We start from the raw sequence: 24,038 nt of genomic DNA, 5'->3' as shown, positions 1-24,038 counted from the left end.
TAATTTTAACTTTTACTTTATTAGAATTAGTATTTAAGCACTGTGGTTAGCTCTTGATCTTGGTCACTTGGTCATCTTGATCTGGTCACTTTCTGTTTGGACTTGTGTATTCTACCTGTGTTTGGATTTTCTTCCTGTCTCCTGCTTTCTTCTAACAATCTAAAGATGTGCAGATTTGATGGACTCTGGTTTGGCTGAGTGTGTGTTAGTGTCTGCAATTGTGTTCTATGATGGACTGTTGTTCACTAACAGATTGCTTAATGCCTGATGCTTCCAGGATCCAGCCTTCCACTCATTATGTAACAGAGTGAGCAAATTCAAAAGTAAATGGTGTCAGAACAAAAAGGATGAGGGAGCCAAAAAAGGTTTGGGGTAGCTACCCGTATATGTTGCTGGTAAGGCAAAAAAAAAAAAAACAACAAATTTCAACTGAGTTCAAGATGGAACTGATGTATAGGTGACAAAATGGCAGTTTTAAAGTTAGGCAGAGGAGATGAGGTCATCAGGGCTGGAACCAGAAGGGATGTCATTGGGCCAGAACAGGAAGTGATAACATCGGGGTCAGGTAGGATTTCCCATGACTGGTCTGCTAGAAAAAAAGAGAAAGGGTTAATGCATTCCTCCCTCCCCTGGTCTGTCATGGAATTACCCTTATTCGAGCCCTTTAGCTGCACCCCATGTGCATGTATGTGACAATGGATTGACGGATAGTTTAGAATGAGTCCTTAGAAGTATTTTTGGTATTATTAGATTCTTTGTAGGTTTTTGTTATTTAAAAATTAATTCTTTCTTAATTTAAAATTATTTCCATTATTTTACCTTGTAAAATGAAAATATTTTCATCAATTCCTAAAATACATTGTGTTGCCCCTCAGTTCCCTTGCCTATTGTGTTACCAATGTTAGAAGTAGATGTTGCTAGGGGATCTTTATTTTCCCAGGATGCTAGATGGCAGTGGCCCAGGATTCCAGTACCCAGTTGGAAACCAGTACGACATGCTGGGAGATGTCGTTCGGCAAACTAGCCCAGCTGGGGTCCGTGGGTACTGCAAGAGGGTGCTGCAGGGAGATATGCTCCCTGCTATATTGGATTTCTTTATGATCCGGAAGTACTTCCAATGAGCAGCAGTCCTAACATTGGAAGTACTCCCAGAACTACAATAAAAGGGACAGCATTCCCTTGTCCAGGTGAGTTGGAGCTGGAAGGAAGGGAGGCAACACTCAACTGGAGGAGGATAGTACGGTGGTGAGAGGAGATATCGTGAGGTATTGTGAAGAAAGAGAACCTGTGCTTTGTGTTTAACTGAGGATTGTGGAAAATAAACCATTTTTTATTTGAACCCGGAATTGCATTCATGTCTTCATGTTTGGGGTTTCGGACTCACTGGTGCCCTGGTTGCTATCTATCTATCTATCTATCTATCTATCTATCTGCACATTCTCTGGGGATGTGAGGGGAAAACTCACTCAGATATGGCAAGAAGTAGCAAATTCATACAGATAATGACATTGCCACTACAATGCCCTTCAATGGTGTTGCTAGTTAGAATATAGAAACAAAATATTGTTATTGTTTAGTACACCAGTTGTCGACTTGAGTCCTGGTGGGCCGCTAGTGGCTGCAGGTTTTCATTCCAACCAGCTTCATTATTAGTGAATTTTTCTTATGTTTATTCGGCTATAGGCCTGTTTTTCTGCTTTTATTTAGTGTGGTGGAGTGAAATTTAGAAAGGTTTATATTTATGCCAAAATCTTTATATAATTAAAGACCTCATTTATCATTTTCTTATTTTAGTTCACTTTTCTGTAGTGTTTACTCTTTTAAATGAACCAGAATACTGATAATCACCAAACAATGAAAAAGGCAGAGGTCAAACAACACTGAATGTGAAAGGGGAACAATTACTTCCCTGTCAAAATTACCTAAAATACGTGCGTTCATTATTAAGCAACATCTTAAATAATCCAAATGTTATAAAATATGAGAGGAAAATCTTTAAAAGCAAGACAAAGAAACTAATTCATTCCTGTGTAACACACAACTGTTTTCTACATTTTTTTTGGAGTTTCTGGCATGACACAAAATGGCAGAAAACAAAGAGGATCATACTTAATAAAGATGGAAAATGAAGAATATTAGTTGTTTATTTGGGGTAGGAATCCAGCTTCTATGGTTGGAATGAAAACCATTAGCCAAAGGTGTCCCCCAACTGATGTTGAGACCCACTGTTCTTTATCCTTGTCCTTGAGATCTACTTGGTTTTATATTTAGAAGACAATCATGCCTGTTAGTTCATTTGTCATTAAATTAGATTATTTAATCTATCTGTATATGCACAGTTACAAAACGCAGTTAGGAGTTAAAAAATACTTTCACTAACAGTCATGTAGTTTTATTTATGTTTGTTATTTTTTTCTTAATTTTAATTTGTTAAGATTTTCTATTGTGTTAATCTTTAGCAAGATGCCCAAAACAGAGAGAGCACATTAGAAGATAAAGAGTAATGCAACTTTAAATTAGTATCATTTGCACTTCTGTACACATGTACTTTGCAAAGAAGTTACTGACATGAAATATTTAGAAATAAATATGAAAAAAAACAAGTTTGGGGCTGAGAAGTATTAATATAAATCGGTACAATGTTTTTCTCAGAAAATGAAATGCAACCTGTGTTAGCAATTTAGGGCATAACAGAATGAAAGGAAAAAAACTCATTTAATTAGTGGACATAGTTCATTATCAAAATGAATTACTTTCTGATTTAAAAACTAGTTGGAAAGAAAATTATACATTACAGCATGCCTTCATAACCAGGATTAAGAACCACTGTTGTAATCTAAAATATATTTTTTTCTGACTTTTAACATAACATACTCAGACCTGCCTAATTCAGTACAGAGTTGCAAATGAAACAACATCCAGAGCAAGACAAGAACCAACTCCAGACAGGATATGAGTCAGTTTGACGGACCTCTCATATACACACTCATACTCACTCAGGGACAATTTAAAATTACCTGTTAACCTAAAACATACAGTACATCTGTGAGGTGGGGGAGATAAAACTGGAGTAACTGGTGGAAAATCCACACAAACATGGAGAGAACATGCAAACTCCACACAGATAACAACTGGTTCTGTTATTTAAAGCAATGTTATGTAATCCCAAGATTTCTAAAGAAGTGGTGCCAAACACTGCACCCCTTTCTGAATTTTATGATTACTTATTCGAGCCCTTTAGCTGCACCCCATGTGCATGTATGTGACAATGGATTGACGGATAGTTTAGAATGAGTCCTTAGAAGTATTTTTGGTATTATTAGATTCTTTGTAGGTTTTTGTTATTTAAAAATTAATTCTTTCTTAATTTAAAATTATTTCCATTATTTTACCTTGTAAAATGAAAATATTTTCATCAATTCCTAAAATACATTGTGTTGCCCCTCAGTTCCCTTGCCTATTGTGTTACCAATGTTAGAAGTAGATGTTGCTAGGGGATCTTTATTTTCCCAGGATGCTAGATGGCAGTGGCCCAGGATTCCAGTACCCAGTTGGAAACCAGTACGACATGCTGGGAGATGTCGTTCGGCAAACTAGCCCAGCTGGGGTCCGTGGGTACTGCAAGAGGGTGCTGCAGGGAGATATGCTCCCTGCTATATTGGATTTCTTTATGATCCGGAAGTACTTCCAATGAGCAGCAGTCCTAACATTGGAAGTACTCCCAGAACTACAATAAAAGGGACAGCATTCCCTTGTCCAGGTGAGTTGGAGCTGGAAGGAAGGGAGGCAACACTCAACTGGAGGAGGATAGTACGGTGGTGAGAGGAGAGATATCGTGAGGTATTGTGAAGAAAGAGAACCTGTGCTTTGTGTTTAACTGAGGATTGTGGAAAATAAACCATTTTTTATTTGAACCCGGAATTGCATTCATGTCTTCATGTTTGGGGTTTCGGACTCACTGGTGCCCTGGTTGCTATCTATCTATCTATCTATCTATCTATCTATCTGTCTATCTATCATCTATCTATCTCTATCTATCTATCTGCATCTGGGGATGTGAGGGAAAACTCACTCAGATATGGCAAGAAGTAGCAAATTCATACAGATAATGACATTGCCACTACAATGCCCTTCAATGGTGTTGCTAGTTAGAATATAGAAACAAAATATTGTTATTGTTTAGTACACCAGTTGTCGACTTGAGTCCTGGTGGGCCGCTAGTGGCTGCAGGTTTTCATTCCAACCAGCTTCATTATTAGTGAATTTTTCTTATGTTTATTCGGCTATAGGCCTGTTTTTCTGCTTTTATTTAGTGTGGTGGAGTGAAATTTAGAAAGGTTTATATTTATGCCAAAATCTTTATATAATTAAAGACCTCATTTATCATTTTCTTATTTTAGTTCACTTTTCTGTAGTGTTTACTCTTTTAAATGAACCAGAATACTGATAATCACCAAACAATGAAAAAGGCAGAGGTCAAACAACACTGAATGTGAAAGGGGAACAATTACTTCCCTGTCAAAATTACCTAAAATACGTGCGTTCATTATTAAGCAACATCTTAAATAATCCAAATGTTATAAAATATGAGAGGAAAATCTTTAAAAGCAAGACAAAGAAACTAATTCATTCCTGTGTAACACACAACTGTTTTCTACATTTTTTTTGGAGTTTCTGGCATGACACAAAATGGCAGAAAACAAAGAGGATCATACTTAATAAAGATGGAAAATGAAGAATATTAGTTGTTTATTTGGGGTAGGAATCCAGCTTCTATGGTTGGAATGAAAACCATTAGCCAAAGGTGTCCCCCAACTGATGTTGAGACCCACTGTTCTTTATCCTTGTCCTTGAGATCTACTTGGTTTTATATTTAGAAGACAATCATGCCTGTTAGTTCATTTGTCATTAAATTAGATTATTTAATCTATCTGTATATGCACAGTTACAAAAACGCAGTTAGGAGTTAAAAAATACTTTCACTAACAGTCATGTAGTTTTATTTATGTTTGTTATTTTTTTCTTAATTTTAATTTGTTAAGATTTTCTATTGTGTTAATCTTTAGCAAGATGCCCAAAACAGAGAGAGCACATTAGAAGATAAAGAGTAATGCAACTTTAAATTAGTATCATTTGCACTTCTGTACACATGTACTTTGCAAAGAAGTTACTGACATGAAATATTTAGAAATAAATATGAAAAAAAACAAGTTTGGGGCTGAGAAGTATTAATATAAATCGGTACAATGTTTTTCTCAGAAAATGAAATGCAACCTGTGTTAGCAATTTAGGGCATAACAGAATGAAAGGAAAAAAACTCATTTAATTAGTGGACATAGTTCATTATCAAAATGAATTACTTTCTGATTTAAAAACTAGTTGGAAAGAAAATTATACATTACAGCATGCCTTCATAACCAGGATTAAGAACCACTGTTGTAATCTAAAATATATTTTTTTCTGACTTTTAACATAACATACTCAGACCTGCCTAATTCAGTACAGAGTTGCAAATGAAACAACATCCAGAGCAAGACAAGAACCAACTCCAGACAGGATATGAGTCAGTTTGACGGACCTCTCATATACACACTCATACTCACTCAGGGACAATTTAAAATTACCTGTTAACCTAAAACATACAGTACATCTGTGAGGTGGGGGAGATAAAACTGGAGTAACTGGTGGAAAATCCACACAAACATGGAGAGAACATGCAAACTCCACACAGATAACAACTGGTTCTGTTATTTAAAGCAATGTTATGTAATCCCAAGATTTCTAAAGAAGTGGTGCCAAACACTGTGTCACCCCTTTTCTGAATTTTAGTGACTCATTAAAAACAATAATACTAATTTAACTGTGAGAGTATGCTTGTAAAAATAAGACTCTCTTATCATTTCATCAGTCAACAGTGCGTCCACCCACCAGTTCATCCATCCATTTCCTCATCATGCTTAATATTATTTCAGGTTTTGTAGGATTGCACAATACAATAAATGAACACTGGATTGCAAGAAGGTCCATCAAAGGACACATTCTTCTTTATTGTGTCTAAGGAAATTGGAATACCTGGTAAAGATATGTGACGATCATGCAGATACCACATAGATTGTAATTATACTAGTGTGTTTAAACACAGTCTATAGCAGCCATGAGGCAGCAATGCTAACTACCCACAGCACCATTCTGTTTAAATAACAAAAATATAATGAGAACATTCCACCATTTATAAACCATATAATACTGTTCTATGCACTATTCTGTCTTTCTATTGTGGTGATTGTTTTTTTTTTTTTTTTGTGTGTTTTAGTAGACAATTAACTATACTCACATTTTTTATGCAGTGAATAATATTTTAAACATGTAGAATTTACAAATTTAAGCCAAGCTTGTTTCCTTGTGATTAACTGTACTTCATTAACTGTATTAAACTGTTTATCTGATGTCTTATGTCTAAAGGGAAGTTCTAATCAATTCAAAATACTACTCTGCTGCTTCTGGTTCAGCTGTGAGATTTTGAAAATTATATTTAGCGTGTCTCCAATTTAATTTTGATCTGCTGCACATTTACAATGCAGTGTTAATATTAATTTTAACATTCTAAATGCACACACTTCTCTGAATGAATTATCACCAATGCATTCACATACATACTTTTTTATCTAAATCTAAAAAATAATAATAAAGTAGAACTGCAATATAATATATAATAAGGCACTTTGTCTATCCTATAGGTGCTTCTCTGTCATGTGTCCACTACAGCAAAGATTGTCTAAGACTCCCCAGCAACTCCTGCATGAATAAATAAATGAATAGTAAATAGGCACTGGAATATATAAGTTATGTATTATTTAACAGCATATGTCAAAATAAGTATCATCACTTTTTGTATGTGTGACTTTTTTGGAAGCTGACGCTTTCATCTGCTTTTAAAATGACAGAGTGTAATGCAATACATTGGGAAGCAAAAAAAGAAAAACAAAAATACTTATTGTGTTAAATAGAATAATCCATTCATTCATTTATTTTCTTACCTGCTTATCCTGTGGGTCATCCTGACAGCACTCCACACAAAGTGGGGACCAAGGCTGGATGGGCTGCCAGTCCTCTTAAGGTTTATAGCAGTGTTTTCTGAACTATGAGTCAATGACTAGATTTACTCAAAGATGTTTGTAATGGGTCATCACACGATTGTGCAGTAATGCTTTGAATTTTGATAGCTTGTATACATTATGTCCTGATGCAGCAAATGCTGTCCACCATCACTGGAGACATATAAACTCAGGAGTGACGGGGTGCGCAAGTTATTTCAGGCATAACGGTAAAGACAATAATGAAGACTGGATCTACCAATCTAGGAATATTTTTTGAAAAAAAAAAACAACAAAGAACAAAGTTTTCATACATCTTCATTCATTTTGGGAACTCTGAAACCCATGTTAACCTACGAAGAACTCCAATCTTGGTGGCACTTTTGTATGCCAAATACATTTTTCTCAGTGGCCAATGAAAACCATTGTATGTTCACCGTTACGGCAAAAATCACTTAACAGAGGTGAAAAGAAGTTTTGCCATACAATATTTCTTGCTACAGTATCTTGCTACAATATTTTAAAGTGGTCCAATAAATCTCAGTCTACTGGTAGTGTGAAGGGCGTATTTGTTGGATCAATGAGAACTGTAAGAACACCGAAAAACATAAAAAGGGTAACACAGGCTATAGAGCCGAGCCTTTGATAATTCAGCACGCTGTAAATCAGTAAGATTAAACATTTCAAACCGCACTGTTCGTTAGTTTTATATCAACATTGATCCTGTTTCCCACATAAAATACATCCAATGAACAAAAATGTGTTAGTAATAATTTAGCTGCGTGACACAACGTTTTACGTAGTTTAGTGATTTGTCAGATTAAAACTGAAATGGTAAACTATTTGTGAATTTATTTACAAAAATGTATTGTTAACGATGAAGCTCATTTGAAAAACTTTACTTAAAAACGTTATCTGGGACAAAGTAAATAAACAGCATTGACTATTTATTTGTAATATTAAATTTCTTATCCTGTATCGCCATGAGACAAGAGACTAAGTGGTCATTCATACTGACCTTTCTAAACTCAACACATCCTCGAGCACCACTCATTACAAATAATTTCTTTTTCTCAGATTTACTAAACCTTAACACTAAACATTTATACTCGCAGTGATATTCTTGAGGAATCTGTTCCATGTTTTGAAAGGTACTTACTGTTTTATTAACAATATATTTGCTTTCCACTTTTCTAATTTAAGTAATATGTAAGAAATATACTTGAATGGAACAAAAATTCACCGTTTTATTATGATTATTATAATTATTATTTGTTAATTTATAGAAATAAGCCTCTTCGTGGGTCCCACTGTTGATAAGGACTTCTTATTTTAGGTCCTCAGATTAAAAAGTATATTTAAAAAAAAAAAAAACAATTAAAGATTTATGGTATTGCTACATTACATTTAAGCAGGTGGCCCGCAACTTACATGTAGCTGGAAAAGTAGTCGGAATTACTGACTCATTGTATTGTAATACGGAGGCAAGCAACAAAATGCTAATCTTTGGAAGTCTGTGTATTGTTCATTTTTATGTTTATACTTTTCTTTTTTATGAATCCGCATTTTCCATTAATGGGTGTGCCACCTGACACAAGGCAGAAACCAATCCTGGACACAATATTAGTCTACTCAGACATCCATACTGAGCCAGTAAGTATAAGGACATAAAACAAACTAGCCTATACGTTTACTGTACTCGTAATGAAAATGAACTGGCCCAGGTCTCCGGAACTATGAGTCAGCATCGCCCTGATCGATTGTAGTTCACTGCAATATTTTTTGCGTCTATAAAATTAAAAAAAAATTAAAAAGTAACACGATCGGCGTCGATCGAGTTTATTCAACTATTTTTAATCGCATAAAAATTGAGAAACTCCTCAGTGGCAACGCCCACTAAACAACAGGCTTAGCTTCACATATTTGGCTTAACTACCCACCAATCTCTGCATACTAATCGTAGTACATAACGTTACAATAAAACAGACGTCAAAGCCAACCAATTGCTACTTTAGATGGGCGGAACTATCTAGCAAGTCTTAGTCGCGTCATAGTGACGTCAATTCAGAAATGGCTAGTTTTCCGTTTGGGCAGGTAAGGCGTTGATCTTCCGGGTTTCAAAGCAAACTCTTTATTAAAACACATCTTTGAGTTTAATACTACGCATTGCAATGACTGACATTTTATAAGTTTTAGTCGGTGCAGTGTGTTTGTTTCCCGTAAATCGTGGTATTTGTTAGGGGTGTTTCTTGTCCTCGAGAATAAGGGTTTAAAACATGGTAGAAGTACATAAAGCACGGCAGTTTTTCCTAAATTTCGTGGCTTTGAAAATTGTTTGCTACAAGTTATATACATTATTTTAGTCATAGCATCTAAGTGATCCATGCAGAGGTGGTCTCAAGTACGCTTAAAGTCACCTGAAATCTGAACGGTAACTACTGACTTGAAGTAAAATTGGCGTTAATAATTTAGAAGTAATTGTAGTGTTTTAATTCAGCGAAGGGCTGAAAAAAAAAACATGTTTGTTACTTTAACTGCTTTTCTGATGCATCAGAATTACATAAAGAGACACTGCCGGTATTTCAACTATGTCCGAAAGTCATAGGTGTTAATCGGCGACTTTGCCGTGAGGATAGGTGTGTGCCTGAATGTGCCCGACCTACGCCACATTCCCCGTGGAAAGCCCAAGTAGATATTCCCAGGCAGAGTACGGAGGTTCATGGATGCAGGTTTCTAACACAACATTAGACGAAAACGGCATGCGCATTTATAGAAGATAATTCTGCATACTGTATAAAAACGATTTTGATTAATTTTATCCGAAGACCTGTTGAGAATTGTTTCCTGCGATTTGAAGTGTCGCGGAAAATGACCTACTTTCCTTCATTCATCGTTAAACTCTTATAAGAAGTCATTGACGTTTGTCTGTTTTTGTTTAAATGGTGTGATCAAAGGAGTTTTTAAGTAACCGAGAAATTAGCTTTTTGTGTTTTATTGACATCTTTTAAGATTGTACTTTTTCAGTGTGTTATTTTCAGACGGCTAAATTTTTGCCTTGACTCTAGTGAACTTAATCATGTGCTGCAAAGCTACTACCCAGGGAAAAAACAGGTTTAATGGATGGGGAGAAATTCTGCTTTTCCACCAACAACAGTAAACAACCTGAACCTGATTCTTGTTTTGTTTCAGATACATGTTTATGAAGGTTCCCAGAACTAATCACTACATTTATTTTTTTTGCCCTGAATGTGGAAACTGTGTCTTCCTGGTTATTCTGTAATGATACTGTGATGTTGTCGCAATCACTAATAGGTTTCTGTATGTGCTATCATGCAGATGACCAGTTTGTGAGCCATTTTTTAAATATTTAATAACTGGGGTATGAAACATTCACGTGTTTCACAAAATAGTATAGATAGAGTACCATATTTGTCAAGAGTTATCAGAATCAGTCCTAGGAATTTCTTTAAGAGTCATACTAGGATAAGAATTCTCCTGCCTCACAGTAGGATATAAAAATATTCATGAAACATCCTATTCTTACTCCCAGCTAGTATTGAATGAATGACGTCACAATCTTTCGACACCTCAAGCTCCAAACTGTAACTCATGATGACGTTTTGTAGTTTTCTGATACTAACGCTAAGATGACCATCATAATATTTATATTCAAATTAGTAATAAGTTAAGGAAGAAGGAATTGCTCCAAGTTACATGAATTGAGAGTAAATATTACTATGTAATGTTAGATTTGAATACACAATGGGCAGTCGAAAAATCAAGAGTACACCTTATGAGAAGGATGTAGGAGTCGTATTGGACTCTTAAGCTGTTGACTTTCTGACATTGTTCAGAAGCCATTAAGAAGGCAAACAGAATGTTAGGTTATATAGCGCCTTGTTGTGTGGAGTACAAGTCCAAGGATGTTATGCTCAAGCTTTATAATGCACTAGTGAGGACTCCTGGAATACTGTGTGCAGTTTTGGTCTCTAGGCTACAAAAAGAGAAGGTCCAGAGAAGAGCATCTCGGCTGATTCCAGGGCTACAGGGGTTAAATTATGAGGAAAGATTAAAAAAGCTGAGTCTATACAGTTTAAGGAAAAGAAGACTAAATGGTGACATGATTGAAATGTTTAAAATTATGAAGGGAATTGGTACAGTGGATAGAGGCTGTTATTTTAAAATGAGTTCATCAAGAACACGGGGACACAGTTGGAAACTTGTTAAGGGTAAATTTTGCAGAAACATTAGGACTTTTTCTACACAATGAATTATACACAACTAGCCAACCCGCGTACCATATGCCGCATAATCAGGCCGGTTTTTTAATAATTTTTAAGAACAGGGAGAAAATTTAACATTTGCAAAATCGGTAATGTAATAAATCAGCAAGAAAAGCAACATTGTAACAATGCATGGAACGAACCAACACACAATCGTCCGTGTGGCGTAGCGAGGGGGGTGTGTACAAAGTGCAGGAGCATCTAAGAAGACGCATGTTTGTCACGGATGCGAATTGCTGTATGTAGCGTGTACAACACTTTGCTATGCTGCACCCGGTCGTGCGTCGTAACCGAAAACTCGTTTTTTTAAAGACTGCACACTTCATTGTGTTTTAACCTCAGTTGTGAAGGAATGTTTTAATGATCCCATGGGATACCCCTCGCAAACAGTTTTACATGCTGCATATGGCGATTCGTCTCCGCGAGAAACATGCCTCTATTAACGGTCAACGTGTGGGAGGGGGGTGTGTACAAAGGGTAGGGGCGAAAACAGTGGGGCGTATGAGTCGCACTTAGTGGCAATTCCACGGTTTGCAGCCCGAATGGGGTTCAATGGCTTACCCACGCCTAGACACACGCTCAATCTCATGCATAATTATTTATTGAATGGTAAACACTTCTGGAAAGAAACGGTTGTCTAAAACAGGTTAGTGTGAGAATACAACAGTAAGTGAATGAAAAGATGGAACTCTGGAGAGAGCAAAATACAACACAATAATGAACCAGCGGCATAACAAGCGCATAATTATTTATTGATGGTTGAACACTTCTGGAAAGACACAGGGACACCCTCTGAAACTGTTCTACACGCCGCATACAGCATTCACATCAGCGAATCACATCATACAGCGAATCATCCGCGATTTTTCCTAGATGGTCCTGTCGCGTCCACCCTTGCACTCGAAGCATACACACTGCCTGCTCATGTGCCCGGTCGCAAGCCGCGTCCAGCCTCGTTCTTGAAGCATACACACCGCCTGGTCATGTGTCCGCTCGCAAGAGAAACTCACGGAGAGCCGCCCACCAGCTGCCTGTGTGTGTGCCTCTGTCTGTCTGTCTCTGGCGCGGCTTTCTCTTGCGCTGCCTCTGTGTGAACCGGTCAGGCACAGAGAAGGTCAGCTGCTGACAGAGCGTCTCGACTGTTGCAGGGCCTGCATTGGTGAAGCAGGTGAGACGGTAATGAAACAGAGGCACAGGGCTTATTGGTTTTTAAAGACTGATTCCTTCATTGTGCTTTAACCTCAGTTTTAAAGGATTGTTTTAAGGATCCCATGGGATACCCCTCGCAAACCGTTTCACACGCTGCATATGGCAATTCACCTCCGAGAAACATGCCTCTATGAACAGTCAACGTAGCTCGGAGGTACATGACATTAACCTGACCTACACTGCATGTGGCCTTTACGACAGACGAACATAAATGACGCCATTTTTTCTGTGTCGTCGCGTCCGAGTTGGTGGGCGTGGCCCTGCGATTTGTCGTCGTATCCAATGGTCTTGGAGTTGGTGGGCGTGGCTCCTTCCTGTGTGCGCCATAGGTCGGCTTAGTGAATCCACGCCCCTTCTGTCGTGCTTTTCATGGTTGTCTTGCCTTAGTGAATTATATATATAGATAATTATAATGATACTTCTAATGCTACCAAGTAGTGTGGTAGACAGTAAGACTTTCAAAGCTCAACTTGATGTTTTTTGGAAGAAATAAGTGGATAGGACTGGCGAGCTTTGTTGGGTTGAATGGCCTGTTCTCGTCTAGATTGTTCTAATATAAAGCTGGAAATTGGGCACATTCATTCAATGAATACTCCATGGATTGTTCCTACTTTGTGCCTTATCTTGCTTGGACAGGCTCCAGCTTCCCCACAACCTGGCTCAGGATAAAGCCTGGTCAGCAAACAAATGGATGGGTGATCCATAGCTGTACTTGAAGATTAATCACCTTTCTGCTTTTATGGCCACCTGGAACACCTTGTAAAGTAATAGTTACATGGTTACTGTTTGCTTTATGAAGTCTAATTCACTCTTCCAGTGTCCCAGTCATCTTCCACTGTGCCATGCCATGCCTGTCTCTGTGATCCCACTCTTTTTTCTGTGAGGCCGTAGTTATCCAATGCTGTCAGCCTTCTTGAGCCCTCCCAGACTTGTAATATATAATAGGAATGTTCAAGGGGAGTTTGGAATGTACAGTAGAGCTCAGCGTACCTGCATAACATTTTGCTATCACCCGCCTAGCCCTGCTTCCCTTCAGGGTAATACGCTGGCTACTACAACGCAGGTTGCATTCATGACCCCCCTACAGTTGATACTGTGATATTGCTTGCAATTCACATATGCGTGTGGATGCACACTTTGAGCAGTGATCTTTATGTGTGTGCCAATTTGCATGAATGCAGCCTTCTTTAACATTACCCTACATGGTAGGAAAATGTGTAAATCTATGTATTATCTTACATATTGTAAGGGTGTTTAAAGACTGGAGCAGAATTCAAAATGGTTGATTCTTGATTGTGACATATCCCAAAGTATTGGTATTGCAAAGCTGTTTTTTTGCATATAATGTTACTAAAACTTTCATTTTAGTTGACAGCATGTGGCTTCTCCTTGTGGATGGAGCGATCACTTGACATACAAGTTTTATTATAAATAAGTTTCTATCTTTGTTAAATTCATATTTTTTTCACAAGTTCATTGTTGTCCAGTATTTCCTAAACATTTTACCTTCCCTGGGATTTGTGCCAATTCTTGCCTGAATGCCAACTTTTGGCAGCACATAGCGAGTCAGAACAGCCCATGAGCTCTAATAAAACCCACTAAAATTAGGAGTAGTTTCCTAAAATTTGGAAAATTGATCAAATACTGTTACTCCTACTTCGAACATGAGGACCACATTTGTCACTCTGAGAATTTTTAAGCAGTTAAAACCATTTTCCTACTCTGAGATGCTTGATAAATACATGTTTTTCTAATATGGTCAAGTGTTATCCAATTTTGAGTAGATAACAGGAAGTGTATATTAATGCATGGTGTAAAGGAGGCAAACAGCCTAGTGGAGGTTGACTTCTTATGAGGTGTAAAGCAGTGCTAAGGAAAAATTATGATTCAAATTCAAGAATATAAGTAGCAGAAAAACAATTAGCATCATAGTTACAGTGGTGTGAAAAACTATTTGCCCCCTTCCTGATTTCTTATTTTTTTACATGTTTGTCACACAAAATGTTTCTGATCATCAAACATATTTAACCATTAGTCAAATATAACACAAGTAAACACAAAATGCAGTTTTTAAATGATGGTTTTATTATTTAGGGAGAAAAAAAATCCAAACCTACATGGCACTGTGTGAAAAAGTAATTGCCCCTTGTTAAAAAATAACCTAACTGTGGTGTATCACACCTGAGTTCAATTTCCGTAGCCACCCCCAGGCCTGATTACTGCCACACCTGTTTCAATCAAGAAATCACTTAAATAGGAGCTGCCTGACACAGAGAAAACAGAGAAGAGACCAAAAGCACCTCAAAAGCTAGACATCATGCCAAGATCCAAAGAAATTCAGGAACAAATGAGAACAGAAGTAATTGAGATCTATCAGTCTGGTAAAGGTTATAAAGCCATTTCTAAAGCTTTGGGACTCCAGCGAACTACAGTGAGAGCCATTATCCACAAATGGCAAAAACATGGAACAGTGGTGAACCATCCCAGGAGTGGCCCGACCAAAAATTACCCCAAGAGCGCAGAGACGACTCATCCGAGAGGTCACAAAAGACCCCAGGACAACGTCTAAAGAACTGCAGGCCTCACTTGCCTCAATTAAGGTCAGTGTTCACGACTCCACCATAAGAAAGAGACTGGGCACAAACGTCCTGCATGGCAGATTTCTAAGACGCAAACCACTGTTAAGCAAAAAGAACATTAGGGCTCGTCTCAATTTTGCTAAGTAACATCTCCAAGATTGCCAAGACTTTTGGAAAAATACCTTGTGGACTGATGAGACAAAGTTGAACTTTTTGGAAGGCAAATGTCCCGTTACATCTGGCGTAAAAGGAACACAGCATTTCAGAAAAAGAAACATCATACCAACAGTAAAATATGGTGGTGGTAGTGTGATGGTCTGGGGAAGGCTTGCTGTGATAGATGGAACCAAGAATTCTACTGTCTACCAAAAATCCTGAAGGAGAATGTCCGGCCATCTGTTTGTCAACTCAAGCTGAAGCGATCTTGGGTGCTGTAACAGGACAATGACCCAAAACACACCAGCAAATCCACCTCTGAATGGCTGAAGAAAAACAAAATTAAGACTTTGGAGTGGCCTAGTCAAAGCCCTGACCTGAATCCAATTGAGATGCTATGGCATGACCTTAAAAAGGCGGTTCATGCTAGAAAACCCTCAAATAAAGCTGAATTACAACAATTCTGCAAAGATGAGTGGGCCAAAATTCCTCCAGAACGCTGTAAAAGACTCATTGCAAGTTATCGCAAACGCTTGATTGCAGTTATTGCTGCTAAGGGTGGCCCAACCAGTTATTAGGTTCAGGGGGCAATTACTTTTTCACACAGGGCCATGTAGGTTTGGATTTTTTCTCCTAAATAATAAAACCATCATTTAAAAACTGCATTTTGTGTTTACTTGTGTTATATTTGACTAATGGTTAAATGTGTTTGATGATCAGAAACATTTTGTGTGACAAACATGCAAAAGAATAAGAAATCAGGAAGGGGGCAAATAGTTTTTCACACCACTGTATTTATTCCTTATCTATTATTTGCATGTGAATATAAATTACTTGGTCTTGATTAGGTCAATATACAAGTAATCTCCTTTAAGTTCCTGTTTGTAGAGGAAAAATGTCTCAACCTAGTAGGCCCTACTTGCTGCTGCTCCTGGTGTTGGTTGAAAATAATATTTGTAGTTATTGAACTTATATATTTGTTTCAGAATCATAGGGAAATTCTCAAGCTGTAAAGGTGCTAATTACAATATGAATTTACTTGTTCTTAAACTATTAAAATAGTTTGTTTCTCATCTTAATTCAGAAGTTTATTGTGTGCCAACTTGAAACTGTAAAGACAGTTATCTCATCTGGAGTGTCATTTTTTGGTTACAAAGTCCTAGGACTATTCCAGACATTTGACTTTTAATGATTTACCCTTCCTGTTTATTTTACTTTTCTTATAGGGGTATCCAGGAATGGCTAGACAACCCCCTGGAGGTAGTTACTATTCAGGGCAGGCCCCAGCTGGCGGCCCTTATGGCGGTAGTCCATTTGGTGGCTCCGCACCTCCTGGTGGCCAATATGGTGGAGCAAGTTTCCAGAGTGGTGGTGGTTATGGAGGAGCTCCCACTGCTGGTGGGCCTTTTGGTTCATATGTTTCTTCGGGTGCAGGTGGAGCAGCTCCTGGAGGACCATATAGTGGAGCAGCTACTGGAGGACCGCAATTTGGAGGGCAGGTACCTGGTGTTCCATATGGTGGTTATGGACAAGGAGGACCTTATGGTCAGCAAGCGCCAGCAGGTAGTGTGTGTGGTTATTACTTTGGAATTGTTCTTGGCAATAAACCTTTTTTTTTAATAATTCTTTAATTGATCCATCTTCCTTTGAATCATTAACTCTGCTTCTATTCTGTTTTTTTAAACTAGGTTAGTATATTAACTTTAATAATGTAACAACTTAAGGAAATAACTTAATAATTTTTTATTTGTGTTACTGTATGGCACCTGTTTTGTACAGTGTTGTCTTCTGGACTTTGTTGTAAAATATGTGACAGTGTATGCTTTCTTTTGTTGGAGCATGCCACAGCTTTGGTGTACTTTTATATGGCTGCGATGACAATAAAGAGGATTTGACTGATTTATAATGATTGAATAAATTGTTATTTTAGGTAACATACCTCCAGGTGTGAGTGCAGAAGCAATGCAGTGGTTTCAGACAGTGGACACAGACCACAGTGGATACATTACTCAGAAAGAGCTCAGACAGGCACTGGTTAACTCAAATTGGTCTACTTTCAGTGATGAGACATGCTTAATGATGATGAGTGAGTCCTAGTTTACATTTGATATGTATGAGAGAATGGTATTACTTCAAATACTTCCATATTTTTTCAATTCCCTGATTAATGCCCACTTATTATTTTTTATAGATATATTTGACAGAAGTCACTCGGGAAGAATTGATTTGTTTGGCTTTTCTGAATTGTGGAGATTTTTACAGCAGTGGAAAGCCATGTTCCAGCAGTTTGATCGCGATAGATCAGGGAACATCAGTGGTAGTGAACTTCACCAAGGTGAGTGTGACAAGTAATTGAAACATTACAGAAAAATTGTTAGAATTTATTGATCTAAAAAGTAATAAAACGGTTGAGATCTTTTGATTGTACTTTTCCTGCTATTTGAAAGGTTTGCAAAGAAATGTTTGATCTATTTCCACCAAACATTCCAAGGCTGTCTGTCTATGTACCATAAGGTTCACACTGAGTTGGAATAAGCAATCTTGCCATCTTGCATAATAAAATCATTTACACTTAATGTTCCGGTTTTTAACCTTTATTTTTACCTTTTTGAGGACTGTCCTGTTAAAATGTTCTCTTCTTTCTGTCATATAGTATGTGCTGTTTAATACAATACAGGTAAAATTCCGTTACAACAAACTGCCAGGGACCTCAAAAATATTTTCTTGTAATGAAAATTTTGTTGCTATGAGATTCTGTATTTGTTGCTATAGTGCTTTCTTAAACTTGTGTCCAGGTTTTTGCAATCATTTTAATAGCTTCTTTTGCATTAATTTTACTCTCCTTCTGTCTACAAGTTATGCTGAAGAAAAATTTTCTCAGCATTTCCTTGTGAAAATACACTTTCAGGGCGCAAATGATGCCCAAATCCAGTGGCTGAAGCACTGCTATGCAATTGGGTGGGAGAAATTCAACGTGAACATTATGTAAATGTGGAAGCATATTGTGGCAGCACAGTTATCAATTAGAAGCTGAATCATCCTTCTTTTTTTCTTCATATTGTGAGGTTTCTAAACTCTTTTGGGATATTGCCAAAACCACCCAGTGGGGCTACACACCGAAGTGCAATTGCCGAGTCTGTGGAGGATTATTTATCCAATGCTTGGGCAGGGCCAACAGCAGGCTCACAGCAGTGCAGTGAGACGCCACAGAAGCAATGCATAAAAGATTGTGGTCGCGCTATAAGTCCCTGTCTTGCACCCCAAAACACGATGCTGAGTTTTAGTACTTTAGCAAAACCAGCTTTATTCAGCTTGAGACGGGAACAGCACGGTTATTTATTGTAACGTGATCTGCCACTCTCCTATACACAGACACAGCAGTCAGGCAGGATTGTGGCCAGGTTAGTGGCCAAGTAATACAGTGCCCTGCATTTACTATGTTCCTTGCATCACCCATTGAGATCTTTTCTGTTTGCTTTGGTGGCGAGCCGCAGCAGAGCTGTGAGCCTGCTGTTGCCCCGGCAATGGATAAACTGTCTTCCACAGACATGGTGATCGCACTTGGGAACGCTCTTCGGCATGTTGTCCAGTTGAGGAAGGTCCCGAGAGAGTTCAGAAACCTCGCATTTTCTTGAATGAGTACCGTATTAATAGGAATTTGTGTTGAACAATCATCACTGAACCACATAAAAACAGCTTTTTCAACTTCTGCAAATGCAGCAGGTTGCATACGTTTGCATCCGGAGATTTTTCTTCTTTTTTTTTTTCTCGGTCTTTCAAGAAAGTTGACAGTGTCGATGCCGAAATGCCGAATTTACTGGCAACATCTTTTTTCTTTTTGCCAGAATCGAGACCTGAAAAAATATTAAGTTTTTTTTTTCCTAATGTGAACTGTTATCGTTTTTTTGTGCCTCTCATTTCTATAGGAGGGTGACAATGAGTTAAATTCCAATGGATGTTTTTCAAATGTTGACAAGCAACAAGCAAAAGGTTTTGCTGAAAACAAACAGCAAAAAAATGGTATGAGGAAAGTTCGAAGAAAGAAAAAAAATTTACAATGTTTCTGTTTGGGGATCGTTGAGCACAACTGAGTTGCGACCACAGAACTAACTACTCTGTGGATGATTCATTCAGACATTTCATGGGTTTTTGGCCACTTTGTTGTAATGAAAGTATCTGCTGAATGTTTTTCGTAGTAACAAGATTTCAATAGACTCGTGTCATATGGAAAAAACTGTCGGGACCATAAAAATACACAATAAAATATGTAATGAAAATTTTGTTCTAAAGATTAACATTTCTTTATAAAGATATTCATTGTAACGGAATTTTACCTGTATGTTGTTTATGCTGTGTTATTCATTTTTATTGTTAGCAAAGCTGAGAAACTAGAGGAAAATGAGAGAAGTGCAAATGATACCTTTTTGGACACTTGGGAAAATTATTGTGGACTAGTTGTCTGTTGTAAGGCCTGAGATAGCAAGCGGCATCACTTTAAAGCTAGACACCAAATAATGACTATTGTGTTTTCCTCATGCGTGACTCAGCCATACTTCTAATGATGTATGCCATGTATCATAATTAGCCTGACATGTAAAAATCACTTTGAAATTTCATGTCTTTCTTAGTATGGCAGTTTTAATGGCCAGCAGTGTATGTTCACTGTAGTTTTTGTCTTTGCATTCCAAAATAAAAATGTCATTGCATTACATAAAGTCTAGGGAAGTATTGTTATTTTTATTAGGGTTATTACTTAAAAGTAATTCTGAAGTGTTAAAAAATAAAACCATTCTAACACAAATTTCAGAGAACACTTAAGAGAAGACTAATTCAAAAAAGTTCATATTGATGCAGAAACAGAAGTGTACAGTCTCTCCCTCCCTCTCTTTAGTCATAAGTGCTTATATTTTGAATATAAAGTACTTATATTTTGGTGTGCTTCTGGATCAAAGCCTGTAAACGTCTTGTGTTATTCACAGTGGGAAAGTGTGACATGAAAACATTATTTAAGAATTAAATTAGTTGTGAGAACGAGCACAAATGTTTAAAAATTTTAATTTATATTTGCTCAAGTTACAATTACAGATGTATTGTGATCCTCTGCTATCAACCAAGTATGTCAAAGCAACTATAATGTTTAAGAAAAAACATCATCTCATGTGTCAAAATAAATATCTGTATTTGTGTCTTTTCAGCACTTTCACAAATGGGCTATAATCTTAGCCCACAATTTACCCAGGCTTTAGTGTCTCGGTACAGCCAGAGAGGAAATTCAAATACCATTCAATTAGATCGCTTCATTCAAGTTTGTACCCAGATACACAGCATGACTGACGCATTCCGAGAGAAGGACCAGAGGATGACCGGGACGGTTCGCATGAGCTATGAGGATTTCCTTTCCAGTAGCATTTCCCGGCTTATTTGAACATGGCTTTAAAATTAAAGTGACTGTACTATAGTATAATATGTATAATTTTTTTTATGACATCACTATCTTAAATCATTTTTGTTATATCTAGATTCTTACAGCAAATAGCCACATAAAGAAAGTACTGTTATGTTCATAAATGTTTTCCAGTATAATATATTATTTACAAAGTGGTTTTTTTTTTTTTTGTCTTGAACTTTGGTGCCAAACAGGTTTAATGAATTTTAGACTTCTTGCTATAAAACATGTGATTGCTTATCTTAAAAAGGGAATCCACAGCCTAGTTTTATTATTTGATCTGAGAGAAAGGAATTGCCTTTGTTACTGCCATGTGCTGTCCACTCCTGAGTTTGAATCACTATAGCAACGGATTCCCCCTTTTAGTGTGGTTGGTGATGAGACTTGGATCTCAAGCAAGCTTTTGAAGACGTCAAATATGGAACAGCATGATGTGCTTCTGGTAATAGTACAGGCTGCTTTGTGCTGTATTTTCATTGAAGTAATGTTTTTTCTGCATTTAGATTTTTTTTTTTTTTTAAACCCAAGCATAGTGTCAGACTTAAAATATTAATAATACTGAATTTTTTAGATGTTTTGATGAGCTTCAAAATCAGGCTGTATTAATTATAAGTAGGTTGTGCAAGCTAGCAGGTTTGACTTTATGTATTTGTTCAACACTATTAACTGACATATTTCTAAAATAAAATTATGTTAGAAATTGAAAATATAAAAAAGTAACGATGATACCTTTGTTAGCAAATTAGATGTTTGTGGTGAGAGAAACTACAGCATATCAGGTCTGGCAGCTTCACAGATTATAAACACCCAAGTCTGCCTGGCTGGCTGTTGCACCGCCTATTAGTTGCTAGCAGCCAGAGGAGATATGTGAGTTTATATGCCACATAAACGTGCTGGAACAAAATTATTTTACTTCTGTGACTACTTGTTGCTCACATGCAACCTAGAAAAACAAGGACACTTAAATAGAGAATAAAGCAGGGCCGAGACCAAACAGTTCCTCTTGCTTTCAGGTTCTGCTCTTAACTGGCCAGGCACCATTACACAGAAATGTCAATGAAAGTACTCTAGTACATTTAGCTTTTTAAATTATTCAGAGGCAGAAAGTTGCATTGCGACAACACCACAGGGATGAGTGAGTGTGTGTGCGACAAGTGAGTGTGTTTTAACAGTACAGTGATAAAACAGGGTGAGTGAACTAACATTGTTCCTAACATTCTATGACAGTACATTAAGTGACAGAAAAGGAAAAAATAAAGCACCCCTACATGGAAGCCCTCTGCTGGATGATATATGGTTGATAGAAGTAGTAAGACCACAACCATCCAGATCATTCTGAGACAAAAAAGGATTTTTTTTTTTTGTTGTAAGTGCACAAACTAACCATCTGCAGCTGCCTGTGTCAGGTTCAATGGAGTCATTTTACTCTGCCAACAATTGCCCACACTGTTAAGATATGCTTGGCGTTTTCTTCCTGTTGTTCACTTTTTCTTCTTTCTGTTGGGACTTCTTGTTCCAGAGATGTTCTCATGACCTGTCCAGAGGATTCTTGTAGTTAATTTCCAATTCATTTTCAACAGAATTCCTTGTGTGGCTTTTGGTTTTAGTACTTTGTATCCCTTCTTGGCAGTTCCCATAATGACTATTCTTTGAATGGACCACATTCCTGTGCAGTCATAACAGTTGCCCATGATCTTTCAAATCATCATGGCTCATGTTCACATAATGTGGCTGAATATATAGTTGCATAACATTTAAGTATTCACAGTCCTGTTTTGTGGTATAATATTAGATTAAACAATCAACAGTAGTATATTGTCTAATCATATTGCAGTTTTACATGGAAATGTAACCTTGCAAAGCAATTCATTATCAATATGAAAAATAATTCAGTGTGTTTTTAATACAATAGAAGTAATGTCTGGATTGTTTAACCTAGTCTGTGTAATTATCTTGGGGAGCAATGGGTTGTATTGCTTAGCAATGCAGTCTGTTATCTTTTGAAAGGAATATTGTAATGGCTTCTGTTTATAATTCCTATCAGCTAGGTTCTTGAAAAATGGTACCAGTTGTTATATACTACGGAAGTCTGATCACTGTGTTGACGCAATGATATTATTACTCACTTTCAACAGGACGCGGAGATCACTAAAGTAACCTTTGCTTCTGCAAAGACATGATTAAAGAAAAAAACCATAAAACCAAAGACCTTTGCAGTTCATTTTCACCTTAAAATGTGTTATTTGAAATTGAGACGAACTATTGCAATTGCAAACTAGAAATGCAGTTTCAAAACCAATTTTATGTGAAAATGTAAATGTCAAATTAAGCAGACACTTGTGAATTAAATAAGAAAGAGCTGTGGCACATATAATAATTGACTCTGATTCTCAGAGCATTTCTTTGTTATTTTTCAAAAGTAGGGTTTGGTTATGTCATGCCACGTGCCCAGAATATATTTTAACTTTGCTAAGCAAATACTTCAATAAAAGAAATTATCTCTGGTGTGACACTTACATTTAGTGTGGAAACTATTAAAACTTAATCCATTGGTTAATAGTTTATTAAATTGATGCATCCTTATATTATATTGATTTCTGCATTTATTCATAAACATGTATAATTTTTTATAACAATAAAACATAAGTTTATATAAAAAATAGACTTGACATGTATTATTTGTTCTAGAGAACTTGTATGTTTGATGTTCTTGGACTTTCACCACCTGAAAAATGCAATAAATGCCATACTATTTCTTTTGTAGTGAAATGTGAGAGAGTATAAAATTGTTTTCAAGCTCGGTCTAAAACATTTTTGGCATGACTTTGAATTATATTTTACAATTGAAGAAAATATCCGTTCATGTACTGAATCAAATGGTCCAATTTTTAGAATTGCAGAGAAGTGAACTTCAGTAAACTGCAGGCAAGACACCAATACAAAGAAGGGCTCACTCACTCAAAAGGGGACAAACAGGAATGATCAAACAACCAAAAATCAATGTCTTTAGGATGTAGAAAGGAAAATATATGCGAGTTTCACAGAGGTTAACAGGGCAGAAATTCATACCCATTGTTCTGGAGCCATCGGGTAGCAACATTTGTATCTGTTGTGGTCTGAATTATATTGAACAGAGCTAAGCCTAAGGGTATTGCTTTGTTTAGTTTTTCTATCGGTTATATACAAAATGTGCAATGCCCAAAGCCACTTAATACTTTATTTACAAGATTTATATAAATACTTTGCAGTATATAACTTGTCATCCAGCTAT

The 24,038-nt window shown here is 36.9% G+C and overlaps 1 protein-coding gene across 1 annotated transcript; it reads left to right on the top strand.

Moving 5' to 3' along the window:
• Nucleotides 1-9,116: 9,116 nt before the first annotated feature.
• pef1 (penta-EF-hand domain containing 1) lies at nucleotides 9,117-22,349 on the top strand. The gene is made up of 5 exons (XM_039739486.1): nucleotides 9,117-9,188; nucleotides 16,548-16,884; nucleotides 17,252-17,407; nucleotides 17,513-17,656; nucleotides 20,517-22,349. The coding sequence occupies exons 1-5, from the start codon at nucleotides 9,165-9,167 to the stop codon at nucleotides 20,744-20,746; spliced, it is 891 nt and encodes a 296-aa protein (XP_039595420.1). The 5' UTR covers nucleotides 9,117-9,164; the 3' UTR covers nucleotides 20,747-22,349.
• The last annotated feature ends 1,689 nt before the right edge of the window (nucleotides 22,350-24,038 follow it).

This window comes from Polypterus senegalus, chromosome 17 (assembly GCF_016835505.1).
Source record: "Polypterus senegalus isolate Bchr_013 chromosome 17, ASM1683550v1, whole genome shotgun sequence".
NCBI classification, from domain to species: domain Eukaryota; kingdom Metazoa; phylum Chordata; class Cladistia; order Polypteriformes; family Polypteridae; genus Polypterus; species Polypterus senegalus.
The sequence above is the reverse complement of the archived record's forward strand: the minus strand, read 5'-3'. Positions and strand labels throughout refer to the sequence as shown.